This window comes from Nicotiana tabacum, chromosome 9 (genome assembly GCF_000715075.1).
Source record: "Nicotiana tabacum cultivar K326 chromosome 9, ASM71507v2, whole genome shotgun sequence".
Taxonomy (NCBI): Eukaryota; Viridiplantae; Streptophyta; class Magnoliopsida; order Solanales; family Solanaceae; genus Nicotiana; species Nicotiana tabacum.
In genome coordinates, this window is record NC_134088.1 from 4,764,763 (window position 1) to 4,788,152 (window position 23,390).

The 23,390-nt window shown below is 35.4% G+C and overlaps 3 protein-coding genes across 5 annotated transcripts; 1 reads left to right on the forward strand and 2 right to left on the reverse strand.

Moving 5' to 3' along the window:
* Positions 1–482: 482 nt before the first annotated feature.
* LOC107828022 (V-type proton ATPase subunit H-like) lies at positions 483–11,287 on the forward strand. Of its 3 annotated transcripts, none has more exons than XM_075221375.1 (12): positions 483–687; positions 3,180–3,281; positions 5,368–5,493; positions 5,981–6,083; positions 6,156–6,228; positions 7,142–7,207; positions 7,314–7,431; positions 8,694–8,855; positions 9,036–9,161; positions 9,301–9,426; positions 9,781–9,960; positions 10,756–11,287. In XM_075221375.1, exons 2-12 carry the CDS (start codon positions 3,246–3,248, stop codon positions 11,002–11,004), a joined length of 1,365 nt encoding a protein of 454 aa, XP_075077476.1. In that variant the 5' UTR covers positions 483–687; positions 3,180–3,245; the 3' UTR covers positions 11,005–11,287. The 3 variants fall into 3 exon arrangements, with proteins under 3 accessions (XP_075077476.1, XP_075077478.1, XP_075077477.1); XM_075221377.1 differs by having other exon boundaries at positions 680–893; XM_075221376.1 differs by having other exon boundaries at positions 685–727.
* A 6,189-nt stretch (positions 11,288–17,476) lies between these two features.
* On the reverse strand, positions 17,477–18,986 carry LOC107828023 (DNA-directed RNA polymerase 1A-like). Its single transcript, XM_016655274.2, has 3 exons — positions 18,929–18,986; positions 18,344–18,447; positions 17,477–18,222 (listed from the first exon to the last, which is right to left on the reverse strand). The coding sequence occupies exons 1-3, from the start codon at positions 18,975–18,977 to the stop codon at positions 18,112–18,114; spliced, it is 264 nt and encodes an 87-aa protein (XP_016510760.1). The 5' UTR covers positions 18,978–18,986; the 3' UTR covers positions 17,477–18,111.
* A 107-nt stretch (positions 18,987–19,093) lies between these two features.
* On the reverse strand, positions 19,094–21,517 carry LOC142163772 (DNA-directed RNA polymerase 3, chloroplastic-like). Its single transcript, XM_075220907.1, has 4 exons — positions 21,404–21,517; positions 19,830–20,279; positions 19,276–19,326; positions 19,094–19,183 (listed from the first exon to the last, which is right to left on the reverse strand). The coding sequence occupies exons 1-4, from the start codon at positions 21,515–21,517 to the stop codon at positions 19,094–19,096; spliced, it is 705 nt and encodes a 234-aa protein (XP_075077008.1).
* Between the last annotated feature and the right edge of the window lie 1,873 nt (positions 21,518–23,390).

The window sequence follows — 23,390 nt, forward strand, 5'->3', positions numbered from 1 at the left end:
GAAAACGACTTTACCATTACTCCAAGGCTCCCATTCAACCAGAATATCAAAAATTTATTCAAAGGAGGCAAGAAATATTCACTTTTAAAATTTGCGGTCTATTTTACACCTACTTTAAAAGAAGGCATAATACATAAACATGCCCTCAAACTTAGTCTTAGCTGACAAATGTGCCCTCTAATTTTAGGTGTGCACAAGTAAGCAGCTCAACTTGTCTTCACTTTGTCAGTTGGGCACTCCAACTTACAAAATGATCATCTAGGCACCTCCAAAATTTATGTGCCACGTTAGCATGTGTGTTTACGTAACTTTATACAAGTTAAGGTGCCTATTTATGTACGTCCAAAGTTGAAGGGCATATATGCCAGCTGATGCCAAGTTTGAGGGTCCAATTATGTATTATTCCAAAAATAATGGACCATTTTTGTCAATGTTCTTTTCTTTTCCTCTCTGTCACTACATTACACGTGAAAATTAAACTAGAAATTGCTTGATTGCCTCTTACTTCCCTTTTATAATTCCCTTTTTCTATGGTCCTCCTCTTTCCTCTATTTTGATCTCACCCCCCCCACCCCCCCACCCCCCAAACTCAAGATTTGAAGCCTACGTGCACACCCTTATACTGACATCACCTTTTCCTGTTCTAATCAAATTCATCTCCTACACTGTCCACTTCCACGTGATACGGTAATAGTATCTCCAATCTATCTTCTCTGTTAATTTCAGTGTAAATCTCTTCCAAATGGACAAAAATTTTCTGGGTTTATGTTTTAATTAACAATTCTAGTTTTGGATCTTGGATTTTCATAGGAATTGCTTATTCTGGGTTTTAATCAATGTTTATGGGAATAAAGTTTAAATCTAGCCGTGATTTGATAATGGTGTTTGTTAATGTATGTATTGCTTACCCCAATTGGCAGAATTTTCCGGGGGTTTTGTTTGATTGACTATTATAGTCTTGGATCTTAGATTTTTGGGTGGGGGAATTGGGTATTTGCTTATTCTTTATTTGGTGATTGTTTATGGGAATAAAGTTTGAATCTTGAAGTAGTGAACTTAATTTGCTTGAAAGTTAGTTAGTGGAGAATGTCATGATTTGAAGTGATTGAATCAGTGATTGTTATGCTTTTCTGAGTTTGTTGGATCAGTGATGTTGACTTTTACTTATTCACTAAGTAGTGAGATGAATGTTGAAACCTGTAGCAATGAGATTTTCGGGTCAACCTTCTTGGTCGCTGTGTAATCTTGTGGTGTTTATCTAAGCTTTAACCTTACATATTTAGCCGTTCCTCAAACTTCTGTGACGATCTCCATGATTGAATCAGAAATTTTCTGCTTGAACTTTTTTGATTTGTGCACTGTCAATCTGGAATGCCGTGCGTTATCACTTTTAGGTTCTTTTGTTGGGAGAGAAGTTAATGTATTTTATTTATAAAAGCACCAACGTAGTGTTTTCTACAAGGAGATAACAACAACAAACCCAGTGAAGTTTCACAAGTGGATTCCGGGGAGGGTAGTGGGTACGCAGACCTTACCCCTCATGGAAAGATAGAAAAGTTGTTTCCGATAGACCATTGGATCAGGAAGGAAGGAAGGAAAGAAATAGTAGAAATTTAGAGAAGCCCTTTAACGATGTATGGAACTCAATTAGTCTAACTTTTCTTATACATTGCTTACAGCATCACATTTACTCCAAAAGAACAGAAGATGAAGACAAGCCTTTCAGTTGCTGAATTGTCTATCTTAATCATAACTACTCCCTCCGTTTTAATTTAAGTGTCTTAGTTTGACTAGGCACAAAATTTAAGAAAATATGAGAGACTTTTGAATTTTGTAGCCTAAAACTAGAGATTTGTGTAATGTACCAATATGCCCTTTGAATCTTGTGGTCTTAAACAAGCCATGTAGGGTATTGGAATTGGAGACTTACTAAATATAGAAAGATGCATTCTTTTTTAAATAGAAGGAGAGTCTTGGCGTAACTGGTAAGTTGATGCACGGGTTCGAGCCGTTGAAACAATCCCTTGGAGAAATATAGGGTAAGACAGCATACAGTAGACCCTTGTAGCCCGGCCCTTTCCCTGAACCCGCGCATTGCGGGAGCTTAGTGCACCGGGCTATCATTGCCCTTGCATTCTTTTTGGAATAGACTGAAATGGAAATTAAGACACTTAAGTTGAAACGGAGTGATTAGTTGGTATCTTGTTGATGGATCTTTTCTTCCATTGTATTCTATTTTTTAACTTTGTAGATGAGATAACCGTTCTATTATTATATCTTTTACCACATTAGGGAATAGGGAGACACTTCTGCTCGAATTGATCCTCAAGTATTTGGTTGATTTACTTTGGCAGTTGCTACTTAAAGTACTGCCTAAAAACTGTAATGAAGCTGGTGCAAGCCAGTTTCAAGTCTAATGAGGTAGATTTGGTCATTACTTTGGTAATGTGGACTTTATGGACTCGATAGAGAGCGATGGGTCTAAACTATCAAAATAAAATCAGTCATTCATTCCTCAAAGTTAAAGGATTAGTAATCATTATCAAAAATCGGATTCGGTCTAATACATACGCGAGAAAGGTGATCAAAACACCAAGTAATGGGTTCTTTCTTTTATCACTTAGAAGCCATGTGAGATGAAAGTCTCATGTCTGGTTTTGAATGAGAGCAAGAAGTGAGGAATCCTCTTTTCTGCTTTGAATCTACCACGTGCTATCATTGCTTTTCTTTCTTTGTTTTTTTTGAAAATGGTAATAGGTATCACTGATTTTCTTTCTGTTATTTTGAAAGTAGATGCTTCAGCTTCAGTCACCCGAATCTTCAATTTCAGCCCTAGGTGGAACCAATTGAAGTCAGTTACATCATAGTGAATTTGAGTCATGTTTTGTTTCATGTACCGTTAACCGCCTTTTGATAGGTTAGAATTGTATTAGATCAAATGTCCAAATTACAAGTAATTCCCTTCTCACAATTGGCTTGAAAAAAGATAGATTGATGACATTAATTTATTGACAGTAAAGTTTAATTTGGTGTTATCTTTTCAGCTTCATTTTTCATATCTGTAGCAATATTCATTTTTCTTCGTAGGAAAACATTAATGTATCCTGTTTCCAGTTGCATCCTTTAAACGTGTGGAACCTATAATCAGGTTTTGAGGTATTTCTTTGGAATCTATACAGGGTAGAGGTAAAACAATTCAATCTGTCAGAGGCTAAAGGATTTCAGATTTGAAGAGCATAGTCAAAATGCCAATGGAGAATGCTGAGCTTACTACAGAGCAGGTAATAATTTCATGCATAAGCACAATAAAGAAGCTACATTATACACAAGCACATAAAAAATAATGAACAGTTTTGGACCGATAACTAGCTTGGATTATGAGTTTTGCTGCCATCATAGTGAACATGCATCACTTATCAATTAAAAAGAAATTCATACACTGAACAATCATCACAGGATTTAGGTTTCTTAGTCTTAGCAGTTAGTTGCTTTATCTTGTTTCCATTTACTTATCAAGAAATTTTAGAATAGTTGTCAACATCAATAAAAGCTAATTGGAAAGAATTCCATGCATTAAATTATATACGAATGTACATTTGGCTGCCAATTTTTCTTTTACTAGTCTCCAGACATGTGTATCAATTTTCACAAAATATGTATCGAAATAATTGTGATCACAAGTATATTATAAATAGTAGCTTTTGTTGGAAACAGAATTATAAATTAAACTTTACGAGAAGTTACCACTAGAACACTGATTAATTTATGTATAATTACATTAGTTTTATTTGATGATATACAAACATTTAATGTTGGTATATGTTCCTATCATTCGGTTTGCTTTATCATTATCATAACTTTTGTAGAAAACATAAAATATCCCTTTTATACTATAATATATAGTTATTGAAGTGATAAAATATATTTTAGAAATTATTTAACCATGAATTTTATCAAATGCCAAAAAATGCATTGAAAATTATTTAAGAAAGAAATTGGACACATATCGTTCATTTTCTGACAGGAAAGGATGTATTTTGTTTAAAACTCCTTTTTGTTCTTTCTTTGTTGGTTTTGTTAGAGAAGCTCCTACTTAATTCAAATGTTTAGCCCCTTAAAAACAAGATATTTCTCTAGAATCTAACTTCTATTAAAAATCCAATTTTGATTAATAATCGAGAGCGAAATCTTGCTCACATAGCCATACGTGAAACATCATCAGCTAATCTTTCATTCCGAAATGTCAGTATGAATACATACATAGAAATTGAGAACCAAATTAAAAAAAAAAACTAAAATTATAATTTATCCAGGTAACACTCAATGAATAATTATACTACCATAATTGCTACTATATTTATGAGTGATCCAAATTAACATAGACTCGGAAACTTTTACATATACAGTCCATAAATTATACACCAAACAAAGAAAAAAGGAAAAAGAAGATGAAAACGTTACATGAACCAGTTACTTACTTTAGCAGAGAAACCCTGCCTTGCCGTAGACCCCAAACTTTGCTTCTTCTTTTAAATATCAAACAATATGATATAAACAAATTAAATGCTTGAAAGTTTGCAATGCTTTGACATTGCCTAACTATATAAGGATGAATAGTGTTATAACGTCATTAGTAAAGAAGAAACAACATCACAACAATGAGATGACAAATATGACTTTTCGGTTTCTACAATGGATGAATCATTTAGCAATTTATTTGAGAGAATAAAAAAATTACCATTGACACCTTATTCATTGGGTTGTGTTCTAAATATATTGAATTAGAAACAATTCAAAGGTTGGCGATGCTTAGAATTCCCAAGAAATTCTAGACGCAGGATTTTCAATTAACAATATTCATGTAACTATATTTAATATTGAATAGGAGGTTACTTATTAATATTGAAAGTTAAAGGGCTGACAATTCCATGTTTGTCTTTATTTCAATTAAATATTTTCTTTTTAATTAATTTTATTAGAATGTATATTTACATTTTTGTACAAAATTGTATTTGAAATAATATCATGTTGAAGGTTATTATAGTCATTCAGTTTTATAGGGTTATTTCAGTCTTTTAAGTTTTTAGTTTGGTCTTCATATTTATAATATAGTATGATGTTGATGTTGTTGTTGTTGGATTGGCTAAGGTGTGTATTTTGATTTTTGGTAGTTGAAGGCATGTGTTTAAAGGAGAAAGAATTCATTACCGTCAGGAGTTTCTTTGTGGACTGTGGCTTTATTTCTTTTGGTTGTGAGGAAAGGGGGGTGGGGGGAAGAAAAAAACCTGAAAAAATAAGTGATCAACCGGGTCTTTTTTGGCACTACTGATTGTTTAATAACATTTTTATGTCTTTCTATTTCCTAAGGTTTTGAGCAGGGATATCCCATGGGAGACATACATGGCCACAAAGCTGATCACAGGAACAGATTTTCAGCTGTTGAGACGCTATGACAAAAAGGCAGAAAGTTACAAAGCCCAGTTGTTGGATGATGTAATATTTCTAAATCGAGTTGTCTTTAGCTATTAGTTACATTTTGGTTGACAACAGAGTCTAATTCTTGCATCTTGTACTTACGCTACTTGTTTCCGCCTAATTAATCTTGGAGTTTTAGGTAGATTTCTTCTAAATTATATTAGGAAAATGTCTAGATGTGGTAGTGTAAGTTTTACTTTTTGGCATGCCAATGACTAAATAGTCTATTACCTTCATTTTTCCGGAGTTCATTTGTTACTTTGAAATAGTCATTCATAATCGGCATCATCGAATTTTAGGATAAATGAAGTTTTAAACATTATCGAGCTTTTTCCAAGTTTTTCATATGGTCTATGTGGGAAATGGAGTTCTTGCAACTGCTGATTTCTAAGCATTCCTATTTATAGATTTCATTTTTGGGTCCTTGGTCAACCTCTCAAGCCTTTGATTGTCTAATCATGAGCTCAGTTTTGATACTCTTATAAAATGGACACAATTATTACAGGACGGTCGAGGTTATGTCCGCGTCTTTGTTACCATATTACATGACGTCTTCAAGGAAGAAACCGTGGAGTATGTTTTGGCTTTGATTGATGAAATGCTTACAGGTAAATTGAGAAAATGTAACTTTTAAAAGGTCCTTTGATAAGTCGACTGATGTAACGCTTATTTCTTGGCAGCTAACCCGAAAAGAGCAAGACTATTCCATGATAACAGTCTTGAAGATGAAGATACCTATGAGCCTTTCCTCAGGCAATACTCTTCATAACCTTTTTTATTAAATTTTTGGTTTGCAATCCTTTGAATGCAATCTGCTGTCCTTTATTTACAGTGGCGATGTAGAAATTGTTTTTCTTTCTCATGATATGCAGTTTGCATGCACCCCCTTACCTGTCTTCATCTATGTCTACAAATATCAGCAGATGTTAACAAATCTACCTCCCTCTTTCTTTACATGTATATTACGTTATATATGTATCAAGTCATACTACAATTATAGAAGATCACGCCTGTTGTCAGGTAGCAGTATTTTAATTTTATGGTTCTGTAGTATATATGCAAGTGTGCAAAATTGCAATATTTAGAGTCCCAAGGAAAAATTCTTAAACTTGTGTTCTTTCATATCTTAATTCACTCGACCCACTTTCTCTTTTATTTTTCCCGTTCTACTCGATCTTTAATATCTTTTAAGTTCCCTACTTTCCCTTTAGATTTGGTAAACTATTAGAAGATAACTTAAATACGATAGCACACAAGCTTTTCCTTTTTGAATGAAATTGTTATTAAGATTTCTTTTCCTAATGGAAATGTTGGTGTATAAAACAAAGTCAAGACACCTTTACCTCGACTCTATTGATACTACAGGCACGCAGCTATTACTTTCCCTTCCACTGCTGAAGAAAGCATTGAGTTTATTAGTCATACTAAGCAGAGATTGTAAATCAGGTGATGTTGAAATGATAAATAGAAACACAAACACACACACACACACACACATATAAAAGTTGTTGAAAAAAGTTGCTACTTTATTGTATCTCAGAATTATCTGTTCTCCCCTTTTTCTGTCTTTTACCAACTGTTAATCTTTATAAATCAACCAAGATTATGTATTCGTTCTTTCCATAATATTCCTTTTCTCTTGCTAAAGATGAGTTTCATTTTCCAGATTGCTCTGGAAAGGTAATTGGTTCATACAAGAGAAGAGCTGTAAGATTCTGTCTTTGATAGTGAGGTAATAAGATTATGAATCCCTCTCATGTGAATGATTTCAAATGACTCAGGAGATTTGAATGATATATGAACTGATAACTTTGTGTTCCTATTAATTACAACTCCAGTGCCAGGCCAAAAGTTCAGAATGGTGTTGATGCTAATGGAGACGCGTCAGGTTCAAAGAAGAAACTCACTACCATCGAAGATGTTCTGACCGGCCTGGTTGATTGGCTTTGTGCACAGGTTTGTGTGTATTCCTAGATTTTCCACTTTTTCTTCTTCCTCCATCCCGCCAAACCTGCAATCTATATTGCTCGCACACTTCAAAAGCGCTCCATCCCGCCAAACCTGCAATCTATATTGCTCGCACACTTCAAAAGTGCTGTTGGGTGCACGCAGTGTTGTCAAAGGCGCGCTCAAGCCCTGAAGCGAGGCTCAAAACACGTTGAGTGCTTCGCCTCGCTTTGTGGGCGCTTTAGTGTCGCATCAAGGCTCTAAGGCATACTTGTCTTTGCCAATGGATAAAATTTTGAAAAGGCGACATTAAACAATTGATATTTTGCTTTATCGTAATTTTTTTTTTCAATTTCTTTGTCCATATATTTGTTATTCATGCTTATAATTATTAGTCTTGGACTACATATACATATTTTTACTTTTTCTCCAGTTGCGCCTTTTTTCATTAAAGCCCACGCTTTACTTGCGCTTTGCGCTTAAAGCCCCAACGGACCTTAGAACTTTTTTGCGCTTTTCGCCTTTGATAACACTGGGTGCACGTCGGATCCTTCAAAAGTAATGCATTTTTGGAGGATCCGATATGAGTGCGGCAGCATTTTGGAGAGTGTGTGCAACATAGCCTACAATTACTTGGTTTGCAAACATTTCAAGAAGGATTCAGTATAAATGTCTTTAATTGTTTGGAAGTACTTGACAGAGGGATAGTGTTCCCAATAAATGTCGTAAGAGAAAATAAGTGGTCGATGGATGAAAGGTGCTAGAAGCCCAGGACGATGAGGTGTGCGGATTAGTAGTTTAATGTGATGAAGCATTGAAATAAAGCCATTGAGTAGGAAATCAAGCTCGTTTCTGGACGTCACAAGTCATAACAAGGTTTATGGCCTATTTCTTCACTTTCAATGTAAATAATTGATCAGGTTCAAATCCTAGCCGAGACAAAAAATTCTAGGTGATTTCTTCCCATATGTTTAAGCCTTGATGGACAAAGTTACCTAGTACCTATTGCGGGTGGAAAGTAGCAGGTATCCCATGGAATTAGTCGAGGTGCACACAAGCTGGTCCAAACATTATGGTTATCAAAAAAAGAATTTTGATGAAAGGGGAAAGAAGCTTTTTGGAGTTTTAGTTTCTTTTTTGGGGGCCAGGGGGGGGGGGGGGGTGGTGGTGGTGGTGGTGGTGGTGGTATGGATTTAAATCCCACTTGTTCTTATTATCACACAGCCGATACTTAGCACTGTGTCAATCATGATTTTGATGTATCTATGCAGCTGAAAAAGCCTACCCATCCTACCCGTGGCATTCCCGCGACAATCAACTGCCTAGCAACTCTGTTGAAGGAGCCAGTGATTCGATCTTCATTTGTTCGAGCCGATGGAGTGAAGTTGCTTGTTCCTTTAATTACACCAGCATCAACGCAGCAGTCTATCCAGGTTCTTTAATGCCACATATTGCATTAACTTCATAAATTCTATTCATGTCGTAGTAGTAAGTAGCAGTGCTTGAGACGGTTCTGTATCTCATTCAATGTATCATGCAACTCCGGAAGCTAGACATAAAAGAATAATTGTTTTCTTTTTTTCTTCCTGATTTTATTTTCTTCCTTAAAACAGCTTCTCTACGAGACATGTCTATGTGTCTGGCTATTGTCTTACTATGAACCTGCAATAGAGTACTTAGCTACTTCAAGGGCGCTCCCTCGATTGATAGAAGTTGTTAAAGGTTCAACAAAGGAGAAGGTGAGCTACTTTTGTTGCTTTATCCATAATAACAGTTTCTACTCCCTATTTTTATTTCTTAAATTTGATGTTTTGCTTTCTACATTGGTTTTCCTTGTCTCATCTCCGTTCATGGCCTGCGGTGTTTCTATAACTATAGGTCGTACGGGTCGTCATCTTGACTCTTCGGAATTTGCTTTCCAAAGGATCATTTAGTATTCTGATGGTAGACTTGGGAGTGCTGCAGATTGTTCAGAGCTTGAAAGCGCAGGCTTGGAGTGATGAGGTGATGAACCGTGTTTTTTAATGGTTTATAATCTGATAGTATGGCTTAATTTATCTCTACATCATTTGCAAACATAAAGCAGTTCCATCAAAAAATGAATTAAGACAAATGAATGCCTCACACTTTGGTACATAGAGAAACAGTCGCTAAATATCATATTTCTGTTTCATTTATCTGCAAATTTATTGCTGTCTTCAATCATCATTACATGAAGAGATTCGCTATATTTATAGCTACTTGCTCCATTCATCTCAGTGATTTGCTATATTTTGACAGTTTAACATGTTACTGTGTCATTGAAGAATGAAATATTCTTTGACTTCAGACTCATAAAGTTAATTACCATATCTGTAGGATCTTTTGGATGCTCTGAATCAACTAGAAGAAGGATTGAAGGATAACATCAAAAAGCTGAGTTCGTTTGATAAGTACAAGCAAGAAGTCCTTCTAGGCCATCTTGATTGGTCTCCGATGCACAAAGATCCTATATTCTGGCGCGAAAACATAAATAGTTTTGAGGAGAATGATTTCCAGGTAATACTTTGTGAATTGCAGAAATTCCCAAGCTTACGTGTCTTTAAAAAGCTGTGAAGTTCATGTTGCATATCAGCGTAAAATACAACCCTATCTTGGTGCAGCATTAACAAATGCTTTTCATCTGAAGAACCAGACATTTCTGCTGGATTCTGTTGGTGTACGATCTTTTACTTTCCTTTACCAAATTTATGTGCTACTCAAATCAAAAAGCTAGTTTTAAATATTCATGTATAAGAATAACTTCCATCAGAAGAGGTAAGCGGGTGGCTGTAGAAGTGGTCATTATCGTAACATAATGTTATTTTACTTTAGAGAGTGAATCTTCGAATCTGTACAACAAAGTCGTTTCTAATACTATACAAGTCGTTTGGTTCAGTTCTGTGATATCCCAGGGGATTATCTATCCCACCTCCTATGTGGGATAAGCTAATACTCTACCATTTTGGTATAAAATGTATTAGCTAATACTCTCAACCAAACATGGGATAGCTGTAATATCAAATTTTATACCGAGATTAGTATCCTTGTCCTGGTAACCAAATGACCCCTAAGATCTATATCGTCCTTGAGGGCTTTGATCTAGTAATAAGAGTGCAGCGCGTGATGTGTGGGTTAGATGCACGTCACAAGTTCAAATTTTGTCATAGACAAAAGCCTGGTATTTACGGAAGGGTAGAAGAGTGAGTCCATTATCCACCGAGTTTCGAATCAAACACCTGACTGGGTCTCGGGGATTTCTCGATTCATCATAAAAAAATATTGAGACTGATATCTTTTGTGTCGTGTTTGCAGATCCTGAGGGTGCTCATTACAATTTTGGACACATCAAGTGATCCAAGGACACTTGCTGTTGCTTGCTATGATCTATCACAGTTCATTCAGTGCCATTCTGCTGGGCGAATCATAGTGAATGACCTCAAAGCTAAGGAGCGCGTAATGAAACTGTTGAACCACGAGAATGCAGAGGTCACAAAAAATGCCTTACTCTGTATCCAAAGGCTTTTCCTAGGTGCCAAGTATGCTAGCTTTTTGCAGGTTTAATTCTCGTCGAAGGGTTTCATTGTTCAGACGATGAAAACTAGACATATCTTGTTATTTCATTGGAACACAAGGAGTTTGGTCGTGTTCGTGTTCGTGTTAATTTATTTGTTGTATCAGTATTCGAGTATTGTATCTAAGGCGTCCTCCGGATGAGATTCTCATTCCAAATAATGTTTACGAGTTATTTTATTTCTCCCTCCAATAAAAGAAAGTTTGTATCGATTTGTTTATCGAACAAGGGAATTGTTTTGTGATATATGCTATCTGGAAATTGTCCATCAAACAACTTATTAATGTGAAATTTTTGCAGTTTGAGTCTGTATTACTTATCAAGGCTTATAATGTAGTGATATTATTAGGAGTCTTTTGCACAACAACTCACTGTTTTTGTTCTCTTTCCTTTCTTGATCCTCTATTTAATAGAAGAGAAAGAAATTGCTTTACTTGCATGGAATTGTTTCATCTCATGGTGGAAGAGGAAATGGAAAATAGAGAAGGAAAAAAAAATATATACAACAATAACATACGAGTAGCGTGTATGCGGATTTTACCCTTGAGAAAGTAGAGGAGTTGTTTCCGACAGACCCTCGGCTCAAGGACATGTTAAAAAAAAATAGTAGCAACAAGCAGTAATAACAACAAGATAATAAGAAACCAAAGCGGAAGAAACAACCGTTAGTAATAAAAATGTAAGAGTAAAAAAAATATAAAACTAACACTAATACTACTAGTAATAAACTATAGAAAAGCGTGAAAATCTATCTCATAGTGAATTTTTCTTTCTAATTGCGCCGAAGATGAACGGGGCTAAGCGATCCTGCCGAAGCTGTGGGATGTCAAAATACATTGGCAGGGATATTTTAATTCCTTGTCCACACTCGTTAGCGCTTGACTAATAAGATAGAAAGAGCCTTTCTTGCTTGTTTAGTAAAGTCAAGCTTTGGCGGTAGGGTTGGGGTGACTTTCTACGACTAGCCGCCTACTTAATTACACTTCCGGCATTAAGCAAGTTCCTTCTTCTGCGAATATGAGATAGACCGACAGCCGGTACAGGACTAAGGGACTGTGGGACTCCCGATCTTTTTGCCGTCCACAAAAGAATTTCTCTCGAATGACTTTTGTAAAATCTCATTCATCGTTGGGATAAAGAGATTTCTTACAAGTTTGCTAAGGATTGGCAGCAGCAAACTGAGATTGCTAAGGCTTAAATCGGCTTTTTTATAGAGAGAGTAAGGGTTGGGGAGGGGAGGGGGGGGGGGCACGGAAGATTGGTCCGCTCCGAAAAGCTGAGTTTTTCGGTTCGAATCTTCTGAAGTTGATATGTAAAATCTCACGGGCTCAGAAGAGGCTCATTTATGCTAATCAAATTATTCACTCCAAGACTTATTTAAACGGCCTAAAGAAATTATTTTCTTGTTTAAACGGAAAAATGGAATAATGAAGTTGAGCCACAAGAAAATATATTTCTCTCTTTAACTTTTGCAGGAATTAATGACAGTTAATTCTATAACATGGGATATTTCCCTCCTTTTTGGATCCTTAGATGTATTATTTGTCTTCAATTTTTTCCTACTTATTTGGATTTAACATTAAATTTTTTTATTTCCCTTGGAATGTTAGATAAAAATATTGACTATGAAATTTGAATGACAAAGTTTCCTTATACAGAAAGGCATGCAAATAATAAAAATAGAGAACAATCAACATAAAAGTTACTCTAGAGAAAGAAAAAAAAAGATTTAATACGTTCAAAAAATAGAAATATAAATAAAAAGAATTTTATTTCATAATAAGCCGAAGCAAACATTCTTACAAACGAAAACTACTTGAAAATTCTTTAAAACTAAAATAACTACTCTAGAACAATTATTTATTTTTATCAAATAAACCTAAGACAAAACCCTAAACGTAATAACCTAAAGAAAAATATATGATCAATAAGATATTGATCTAACATTTTTCTTCATATCTTCAATTAATTCTTATCTCCCTTAGGTGGAGATGGAACAGGTGCATGCATGAATGGCCATGGATGACGATGAAACCATGGATGAGGAAATTTATGACCACCAGCAGGCATAGGTGGATGTGGAAATGGCCATGCATGATGAAAACCGCCAGCTGGCATTGGCGGATGAACGAATGGCCATGGATGTGGATGATGAAACCATGGAAAATGTGGATGGAACCATGGATGGAACCAATCCAATTCTGTATCTTGTGATGACGATGAATCAGATTTTTGCGTAGTTTCTACCTTCTCGATAGCAATACATAGGTTGAGAAGTAGGAAAATGCAAATGAGAAAAGTGAGAAAACTTTTCTTAGCCATGTTTTTAATAATAACAAAGAAATTTAGGGTTTGTATTCTAAGATGAATTGTGAAAGTAGCTATGGTGGGGTTTATATAGGGTTGTAAATGAAGAGATTTTTAAGTATTAGGAGAATTATTAACTTAATCGGATAATTGATTTTTTGATTTATGTTAATCATAACTTCTTAAGTGAAGTTTGTGTATTAACAGAGTTCTGGAAATACATGTAACTTTAAGATTTATTTATATCTTCAAACTCTTAATGTGAAAACAAAATAAATAAATTCAATAAAATGTTTGGTTAGGATTTTTGCTAGATTTAACCCCTTGCTAAGTTAAATCAATAATATACTTCAACTAATATATACACGTGTTTTTAACTAAATATTTTAATTATAAAATAGATAATGTAATAATCAATTTGTTTAAAAAATTAGGAACAAATATATTATTTGATATCACTGTCCTAAAATTTTCAACCGATAAAGTTTAAATTATGCTTCCGCAAGACATCCATAAGGATATGGAACCTTTTAATTTTATCACAAATCTAAATTTTCTGATTTATGTGAATCATTAATGAAGTTTAGTATAAACAGAATTCTTAAACCAAATAAAATTTTGTCAATCATAAGTTAAGCTTATCATTTCCCCATCATTGTGTCAAAACATTTTTTTTTTAAATTCCGAAATTAAAGAGTTTTATATAAATGAAAACAGAGAGAAGTACCCAATTTCGCTTTTTAACAAGCTAAAAACCATTAAAAGAAAATGGATAATTCATGCGAAAAGGAAAATTAAAATAATTAAGTTGAGTTCCATAATAATGGGACATTCACTTCTTGTGGATCCTTTAAATGTATTATTTCTCAAAGTTAAAGTTCGTCACCATTCAAAATTAGACTCTCTTCTCAATAAGGAAAAATATAGATATTGCCCTGTAGAAAGACAACTACATATAGCGTCTCTATTAGGGGTGTGCATTCGAATCATTTTATCAATAAATCGAATCGATTATTTGTTATCGAAATTGAAATCGAAAAAATCGAAACCTTATTGACACGATAACGATAAGCATATGTACAAATCGATAATCGATAAGTAATTATCGATAAGAGTCAAAATCGAATCGATAAATCGAATGCACACCCCTAGTTGATAGTTGTAAAATGAGTAATTACCTATTTGTGTAGATTAATTAATTTATCACAAATATCTTATAGCTAATCTATAGGGGTATTATCACTTTTAGCCTACGCCAGACATTTGATAGCAGAAAAGGTGTATAAAATTTATACTATAATTTTTTAATATAACATACAAGATGTATATATATTCCGCTATTATTTTGAAAGCGGCTATACAATATAATTTTCCCTAATCTATATAGAATGCGTCACCGATAAGATATACTAAAAAGACAAAATAAAAAATAAAAAAATTACCCTTATTCTATAATACCCTTTCCTTTACCCTAAGTCCCTAACCCTATTATTTCCTCTACCATATTTAAGGAATGATCATATTTAAAGATCAAGGGAATGAAGTTCAAATTAATGAAAAACAGAATTAACCGTGATGATGTTTTTTTTTGTTTTTGTTTTTTTTAATACCATTGGAGTGTTGGTGACATACATTTGATCCCTTACTTTAGTTTTGTTGCATGTGCTTGTTGACACAATTTTTATGTTATAAACGGTGTTCGTCTTATTTTAGCTTCCTTTTGTCCATATTAGTTAGGCGCGTTTATAGCAATATACTTTTCGTGGATCCCGCAAATTTTCTTATTGGTGTAATCGATAAGCCCCCAAAGTTGACAAATCGAAATCAAAAAAATCGAAATCTTATTGAAACGATAACAATAAGTATATGTACAAATCGATAATCGATAAGTAATTATCGATAAAGGTCAAAATCGAATCGATAAATCGGATGCATACCCCTAGTCTCTACTAATTTTTTTTATATATATATATCTTTGACGAGGTTTATCTTTATACGAAGGACGAAAGTTAATTACATCTTTTAAGTAACATATTTAATATCATTTGATGTGATCAAGATTATGTACTTTTTTATGATTATAAATCCATCATTTTTGCCTCAGTCTTGAACACGACGAATCTTATTTCGTTTTAATACTAAACAATGTCTTTAATAGCAAATTAAGGGTTCTCGAATTGTCACACAATAGAAAAAGAATATCACAAAATTGCATACATCAGGTTTTTCTCATTGAGTTCCAGAAATTCTGCCGAGGAAACATTTTCGTAAATATATATAAATATATATAACTCGTAAATACAATGATCAATTTGAAAAACACAAAATTATCTTTTTTCTTGTATTAGATACAACAGTTCCCTAGTTTTCTATGCCTATACATATCAAGAGTATCATTTCCACCCTAAACTACAAAAAAGTTACAATTCCATCCAAGATATATGTACAATAACTACACCTCAGTTTCAAATAAGTTAGGGTCGGCTATATAAATCCTCACTTATCATATTCCCTGAGACAGAGACAGACCTACAGTGGAGGATGCAGGGTCACCGGAACCCGTTATGCTTGACAAAAACCATGTATATATAAATTTTATGTGTACTGTATATCTAGATAGGACCCCTTAAATAGTTTACTTGGGTCCCTGAAAAACAAAAGCTGGACGACAAGTGGTTGAGCTGCTAGTTTAAACACCTTGAAGGCTTCATTACAGACCTAGTAAACCAGTTTTGTCAAAATGTTTTACAACAAAATACTGATAATAATGTTTATTTTTGCATATTACTTACTTATATATATAGAGAGAAAAATTAACGAAGCAGTATCGGACGACACCGCTTCTATCAACATTGCTTCTTATCACCTATTTTGCAAAGTAATCTTTCACTCTTTGCTTAGTGCTTTTTCTTTCTTTAAACATTTTTGGTTGTTTATATATTGCGGATGACTTGTCATACTTATTAATTTCTTAAAGAACTGCACACAAAATTTTATCATTAATTATTGGCATATTTAAGGTTAGTGGTATCACCTTCGCACTCAAATCCTGGATCCGCCTCTGCCTCGAGATATTCTATACAAATGGCATTTTGTTATGAGTTTGATTAATGAAATATTTTACACCCCCTAACTTTATTTTAAAAGTCAAATTCCCCCTACAAATTTGAACAATAGGCACTTTCTCCCTTATATCTCAATTGACCTTCTTAAATGTCCATTTTACCCTCTAAATTATTAGTACTACTTTTGTTCTCTTTTCCCCACTTTAATAACATGATTTTTGTTATATACTCTCTAAATAGTTGTAATGCCTATAAATGATGCAAATTACTAATATATGGAAATAAAAGTTTCCTCTTGCATTCATATTCTAGATTCCTTATTTGATTCCATAAAGCATCTTCGTTTCTTTTCTTCCTTCTTTTTTATCCTCTGGGTTGGCAATTTTTTTTTTTTTTTTTTTTTTGAATTTTTCTGGTTGGCAAAATTTATTTTAGTGGGAGTGGAGTTGAATTGTTTGAAGTTATTTTTAAAACTTACATCTTTATTTATCTTTTAAAGAGGAGTTTCTTACATCTATGATAGAGCGAACATGATAATAGCAAATATTCAAGGTGGTCAAAATTAAGGAAATGGTCCCAAGAGATCTTTATTTCATTTATTTTTGAAATGGTAACATTTATGTATATTAATAAAAACAGTATATAGGTTGTACAGAAAATCATATTTACAAGTGAGATATTTATTTTTACACATTAAAAAAAAACACAACAAATCTTTGTAAGGTCATTTTCTCATAAAATAAAAGACCAGATATCTTTGCAAAGTCATTTTTTTCTATTCAAATTGTAAATTATGTTGAACGATTTCCTCCAAATAATATTAAGGGTTCTCAACCGTCAAAAAAGGGCAGCCCGGTACACTAAGTTTCCGCTATGCGCAGGGTCCGGAGAAGGGCCGGACCACAAGGGTTTATTGTACGCAACCTTACCCTGCATTTCTGTAAGAGGCTATTTCCACGACTTGAGCCCGTGACCTCCAAGAAACAAAAAATATCAGAAAATCACATAGCAGTTTAAGTCCTTTTAAGTTCCAGAAAATCAGTAAAAGAAACATGTTAGTAATACATATATCAATCTTAATTAGTCCTGCAATTCAATTCGAAAAGCACAAAAGTATCTTTTTCCTGTAATAGATACAACAACATTTCCCTAATTTCTATGCCTATACATATCAAGAGCACCATTAAATAGGTTCACCCTAAACTACAAAAAAGTTACAATCCCCTCCAAGATATATATACAATAACTACATCTCAGTTTCAACAAAGTTGGGTCGGCTATATGAATCGTCAGCAATCATATTCACCAAGATATCTGTACTAACATCTAAAAGAAACTGAACCAATGTACATAGCTGCGATTTTTCAGCTATAAAGCAGAGATGTATGCCACACCTTTCAGTACTTGTCCTTCTACATTCCGAGTATTGCATGTAACGCATTCAGGATTTTCATATCGTTTGAAGTTTGAACTTGTGTAGTCCGATGCTGTAGGCAACAATGTTACTGCAAATTTCCTAGGCTTCTGACGTTTTGTCCTATAGAACTTACGTAGTAAACTGTAACGAACATGGACTACTTGGGAAGCGACAGTGCAAGAACGAAATAAAGCTCTCATGTTTCATCGGAATACAAGTCCGAGCAATCATCCTCGCATAAAAGCTTCATGTTTGTTCAGATAAAAAACATATCATTTCGTCCAAAGGGTTTCAGCGTCATCAGTTCCTCAGTTAAAGAAGTAGGGCGACTCGAGAACTTCCCTTAAATTGAAATCACCTCTTTTTGGTAGAGGAGGAAATGTTAATGCTGGATATGACTTCTGGAAGCTTTCGAGCAACTGCAAACAAGACATCATTTATAACAGAAGAGCAGTTTGAGAAATAGAAGCGTAAGTAATATCGGGGAGCTCTTGAAAGATGGGTTCAGCTAGAAAGGAAACTTCAATTCAAAATACTTACATCTTCAAGAATAGGCATACTGTACAGCTCCACAAACTTTTCGCGGAGTATCCTGTTCATCTGGTCGACATCACATGCATGAGTCCAGAAGGAATCATGTACCCCTACAACAGATTGGGAATTTGATAAATATTCTCAATTTAAAAATATTGTATCAAACAAGAAGAATGCTTGAAGGAATAGCAAGTAAATGAACTCTAACCCAAGTTTTAAAAGTCCTAATAGTTTGTGAGTTTATATATGACAAACCGACCAATCAAATTCAGAAACTTGAGCGATAGCTCTAATGAAGCCAGAAAAAAGCAACCAGCGCTAGAGCTTACACATTTGTCTCGACAAAGCAAACTCAACATCAAGATATTCTGAAACAAAAGTCCCACCCCACTGAAGTTTACTGAAAACGAAATCTTTCTTCACTTGAAGGACTCAAATTTAGGAAACCGTTTCACTAAACTGTTTCACAATTCAGTTTTGGAAGCACAATTTCAACTTCTGTATGTTGTATGTAGGAATGCATAATGTGCATATAAGCGGTCAAAAGCTCAACTATATATTAGTTATTATTAGAAAGAAAGGGCAATAAACCTGCAAATTGTAGTCCAGCATCCCTACAAGCAACAGCAGTCATCATCATATGCGAACCATCCAGTGAGTGCACGAAATTTGGAGGAAAAGCAGTTCTCTGTTTCCTGACCTCAACCTAGGGTTAAACGTAGCAATAAAATAGGCATCACACTCAAATATGAAATCTTAACAAAGAAAGTAAACACATTCATAAGAAGTATTACTTACTGCATCACCCTCACGTTGCAAAGCCAAAACTTGAAGAGAAGTTCTGATCTGCACATGTACGGAGTAAAGTATTAGCACGAATAAAGACGTTGCATGAGTGACTTGCATCATTGAACAAGCTAAAGTTCACGCAAACATACACTATCTCTTCCCAGAGCTGCATAGTGTTGAAGGCCATTGCATGAACCATCCTATATATAGAATGAAGAGAAAGTTGTTAACATGAACAGAATAGACAAGTTAAATCAATTTAAAACAAACAACAAGTCACACCAGAAACAAAAGAAGAACGTCAAATACAAATACTTTCAGCACAAAGACGATGGAAAAAATAAATCAACAATTATTGAATCCTTAAATTAGTGGAATGCAGAGGTAGAGCATGAACTTGAAAATAACTGATTGAGTGGGCATGCCACATAATACGACACTGAAATTTGATGAAGCACGTTATGAACAAGATGCATCTAGAAAATTGGAGGGGTTCAATGGCATTGACATCCAATTTCTCCTCCCAACTAAAACTACATAGCGGAAAGCGGCCAGTGACATAGGAAATGAGTTAGGAATTATGAATGCAAGGTATAGTATCTCACATTTTCAACATTAATTTACTTATCTTATTTTATCTACAGATTAACTTTTTTTTTACATCCTTTAACCATCAAACCAATCAGATAAAATGGATTTGAACAGAAGACAAAATGTAAGGATGTAAGAATTCTAACTGATGAATAGGCAGATGGGAGATGACAGTATGCGATGACGAGCTTTTTAAAGCTTCTGATAGGTTAATGCAAGCTGCTAAGCACTGAAAAGGATCCTCAGCATTTAACCACCATCGATTTCCATTTAGAGGATTGTTTGCTGAATCTAATATGTCATCAATGTGGTTTTCTACAAATGCAAGGCGTGCATCGTAGCAGAGATTCTCTATTCCCCCTGCATAAAGACTTGCTAAATGTATTTTCAGCCAACGCAATCCTGACTTTCCTAGTGGCCGTCCTTCCGCAAATTCAAGGATTCCTCGACAGAGATCAGAGCTCAAGTGATTCAAATGAGGATGCATAGGGTATGCACGTCCTCGAAAATCAAGATTGTGAGGACAATAAAATCCTTCCTCGTCTTTCAACTTCCGAGCAACCTAGACCAAAAAGAAAGCCAGCTCAAAATTTACTCCTAAATAAGCAAGCATAAACAAAGGAAGAAGAGTTCCAAAAAAGAAGACTAACTGAAAGCTTGGGCTCTGTGTCACATCTTTGGGAATGCAACTCTTGGTCTAGCTTAAACGTCGTCTTAGAAGGTTAGCTCATTATTTAGGGCAGCCACGTGAACTAAGCTCCCGCTATGCGCATTGTTCGGGGAAGGACCGGACCATAAAGGTCTGTTGTACGCAGCTGATAGTAGCATATATTATACGATGTAGATGCTATTTATGCTCGAAGTAAACCATACTTTATTGATGTTTTAAGTGCTATACGATCTTTGATTTAGAATATTGTTAGTTTTAATATCATTTTACTTTAGTTAAATAAAACCCAAAATTTACAAAAATCTTGCATCCGGAAATTGTTTGAGCTTGTAATAGCATCACTAAGAGTTGTAATAGATAGGTTAGTTCCCTGAGGATTCGACTCCGTACTTGAAAACTGGATTATATTTGTAATGACCGCTTCGTCTTTTATAAGGCATAGTTGGGCGTGATCAAATTTTGGCGCCGTTGCCGGGGAACTAACGATGTTATTTATTACAACTTAGAAGTAGTGCTAGAATTATTAGTTTAGATCAATTTTCTACGGTGTTAAATAAATTTTCATTAAAATTCTCACATTTGAACTTTTATGTGATTTAGGTGTATGCCTAGAGATTCTTCGAGGACTGGTGAACTGGTTGAAGGACTCTCAGACCCCGAGAAAACATTCAGGGCATTAAACCGTGCCAGCAAGAAGAATAAACAATGACAACAAATACACCAACTTGAAATTGAAATGGGTGACGTAGATAACGTCAACGTAAACATTAGGAATGATCAAGATGACCCAAACGTCAGAGTGGTGGCACCTCTTGTGCCAGAAGCTGATTTTATGATTGGGCACAACCAACAACTGATAACATGGCCACCACCATTGCTGTGCCACCAATACAAGTGGAGATATTCCAGATCACCAACAAAATGCTGCATCTTCTGCAGAATACGGGATTGTTCTCCGGGTCACACATTGAAGACCCTCAACAACACCTGAAAAATTTTCTGTCAATTTGTATGACCCAAAGGCAGCCAAATGTGGCCCCAGAAGCCATCAAGTTGTTACTGTTCCCGTTCTCTGTGACTGGAGAAGCACAGACTTGGCTGAATTCGCTCCCAATAAATTCCATTGCCATTTGGGAGGAATTAGTCAAGCAGTTCCTGAACAAGTTTTACCGGCCCAATAAGACTGCAAGACCGATTGATGAGATATTGTAGTACAAGCAATAGCTCACTGAGACCTTGCAGGAAACTTGGAAAAGATTCAAAGGGATGCTAGTGAAGTGTCCCCACCATGGTATTCTAGACTAGATGCTCGGCCAGAGATTCTACATGGGGTTAGTAGACAATTTAAAAGCCAATGTAGATGCTTCAGCTAGGGGTGCATTTCTGAGCAAGACATTCACATAGTATAAAATCCTTCTTGACAAGATGTCCCAGAATTCGGGGTGGATGACGAGAGGTACAACCCTGACACCAATAGTGCATTCAGTTCCTCTTGACCCAAATAATTCACATGCAGAGAACATAGCCACACTCATGACTCATAAGAGTAGACTGACGAAGAAGATTGATGATATGGGTACAAAGCAAGTGCATATCATTGACACAACAAATGGAGGACTGTGTACACCTTGCATTAATCAGTCTTATGTGTGTTCATGGAGTAGAGAAGGTGACAACCAAGGGTTAAGAGAGGATATAAATTATGTTAACAATTTTGGGGGTCAGAGGCAAGGAGGACAACATTGGAGACCAACACCCAACCAGCAGTACAAACCGAACATGCCACAACCTAGAAGTATGCAGCCCCAAGGCCAAATGGTGCCATATCAGAGACAACAGGGCTATCAACAGCAGCACCAACAACAATTGGCATATTAGCCACCTCATCAGCAATAGGACGGCAACATGGTAGAAATCAGGGGTATACTGCAACAACTCATTGGAACAAATGGTAAGATACAGGAAAAGTTGGCAGCGTATGACTCAGTAATTAAGGGGATTGAAACTCAACTGGGGCAGTTGTCCATGGCTTAAATAACCTCCCCTAGGGGACATTGCCAGCTGACATGAACATTAACCCCAAGGAGCAAAACCCGAATCAGCTGATGGCAGTAAGTCTCCGGAATGGGAGAGGTTTAGACGGGGAGCAAGAAGTTGCTCAATCCAGAAGAGAGACTACACCAATCATTCCAGTTCCATTAGAGATAGATGAATCAGTAGAACTCACTGAAGTGGTGGTTGAGCAGGCTCAGGTTGATAAGGGTAAGGCTAAAGAAAGGGAACAAGTTGAAGAACATGTGGTACCTCTTGTGCCATAGAATTCCAACAAAGAACAACCAGCAAACACTGGACAAAGAGTGATGCCTGCACCATTCCCTCAGAGATTGGCAAAACAAAAGAAAGAAGATCAATACATGAAATTCATGGAGATGCTTCGTCAGATTCAATTGAATATCCCTCTGATGGATGCTTTGAGGGAAATGCCAGGCTATGCAAAAATGATGAAGGACCTGATGTCACAGAAATTTGACTTTCAGGACCTGTCCATAGTAACTCTAACACAGACATGCAGCGTAGTAGTGACAAGACCCATGGCTCAAAAGATGTCTGACCCAACTAGCTTCACTATTCCATGTACTATTGGGAGTTATGCCTTTGTAAAAGCATTCTGTGACTTAGGAGCCAGCATAACTTGATGCCTTTGGCAATATATACAAAATTGGGCATTGACAGAGCTAGACCGACTTCGATGATGTTGCAACTGCTGACCGCACGGTTAAAAGGCCGACAGGGATTCTTGATGATGTGCTGATATAAGTGGGAAAGTTTGTTTTCCCTGCAGACTTTGTTATTCTGGATTGCCAGGTAGATAAGAAGATACCCATCATTTTGGGGAGGCCATTCTTAGCCACTGGGAGAGCATTGATTGATTGTAAAACTGGGGAATTGAAAATGAGGTTGAACGATAAATAAGTAATATTTAACGTTCCACAATCCATGAGG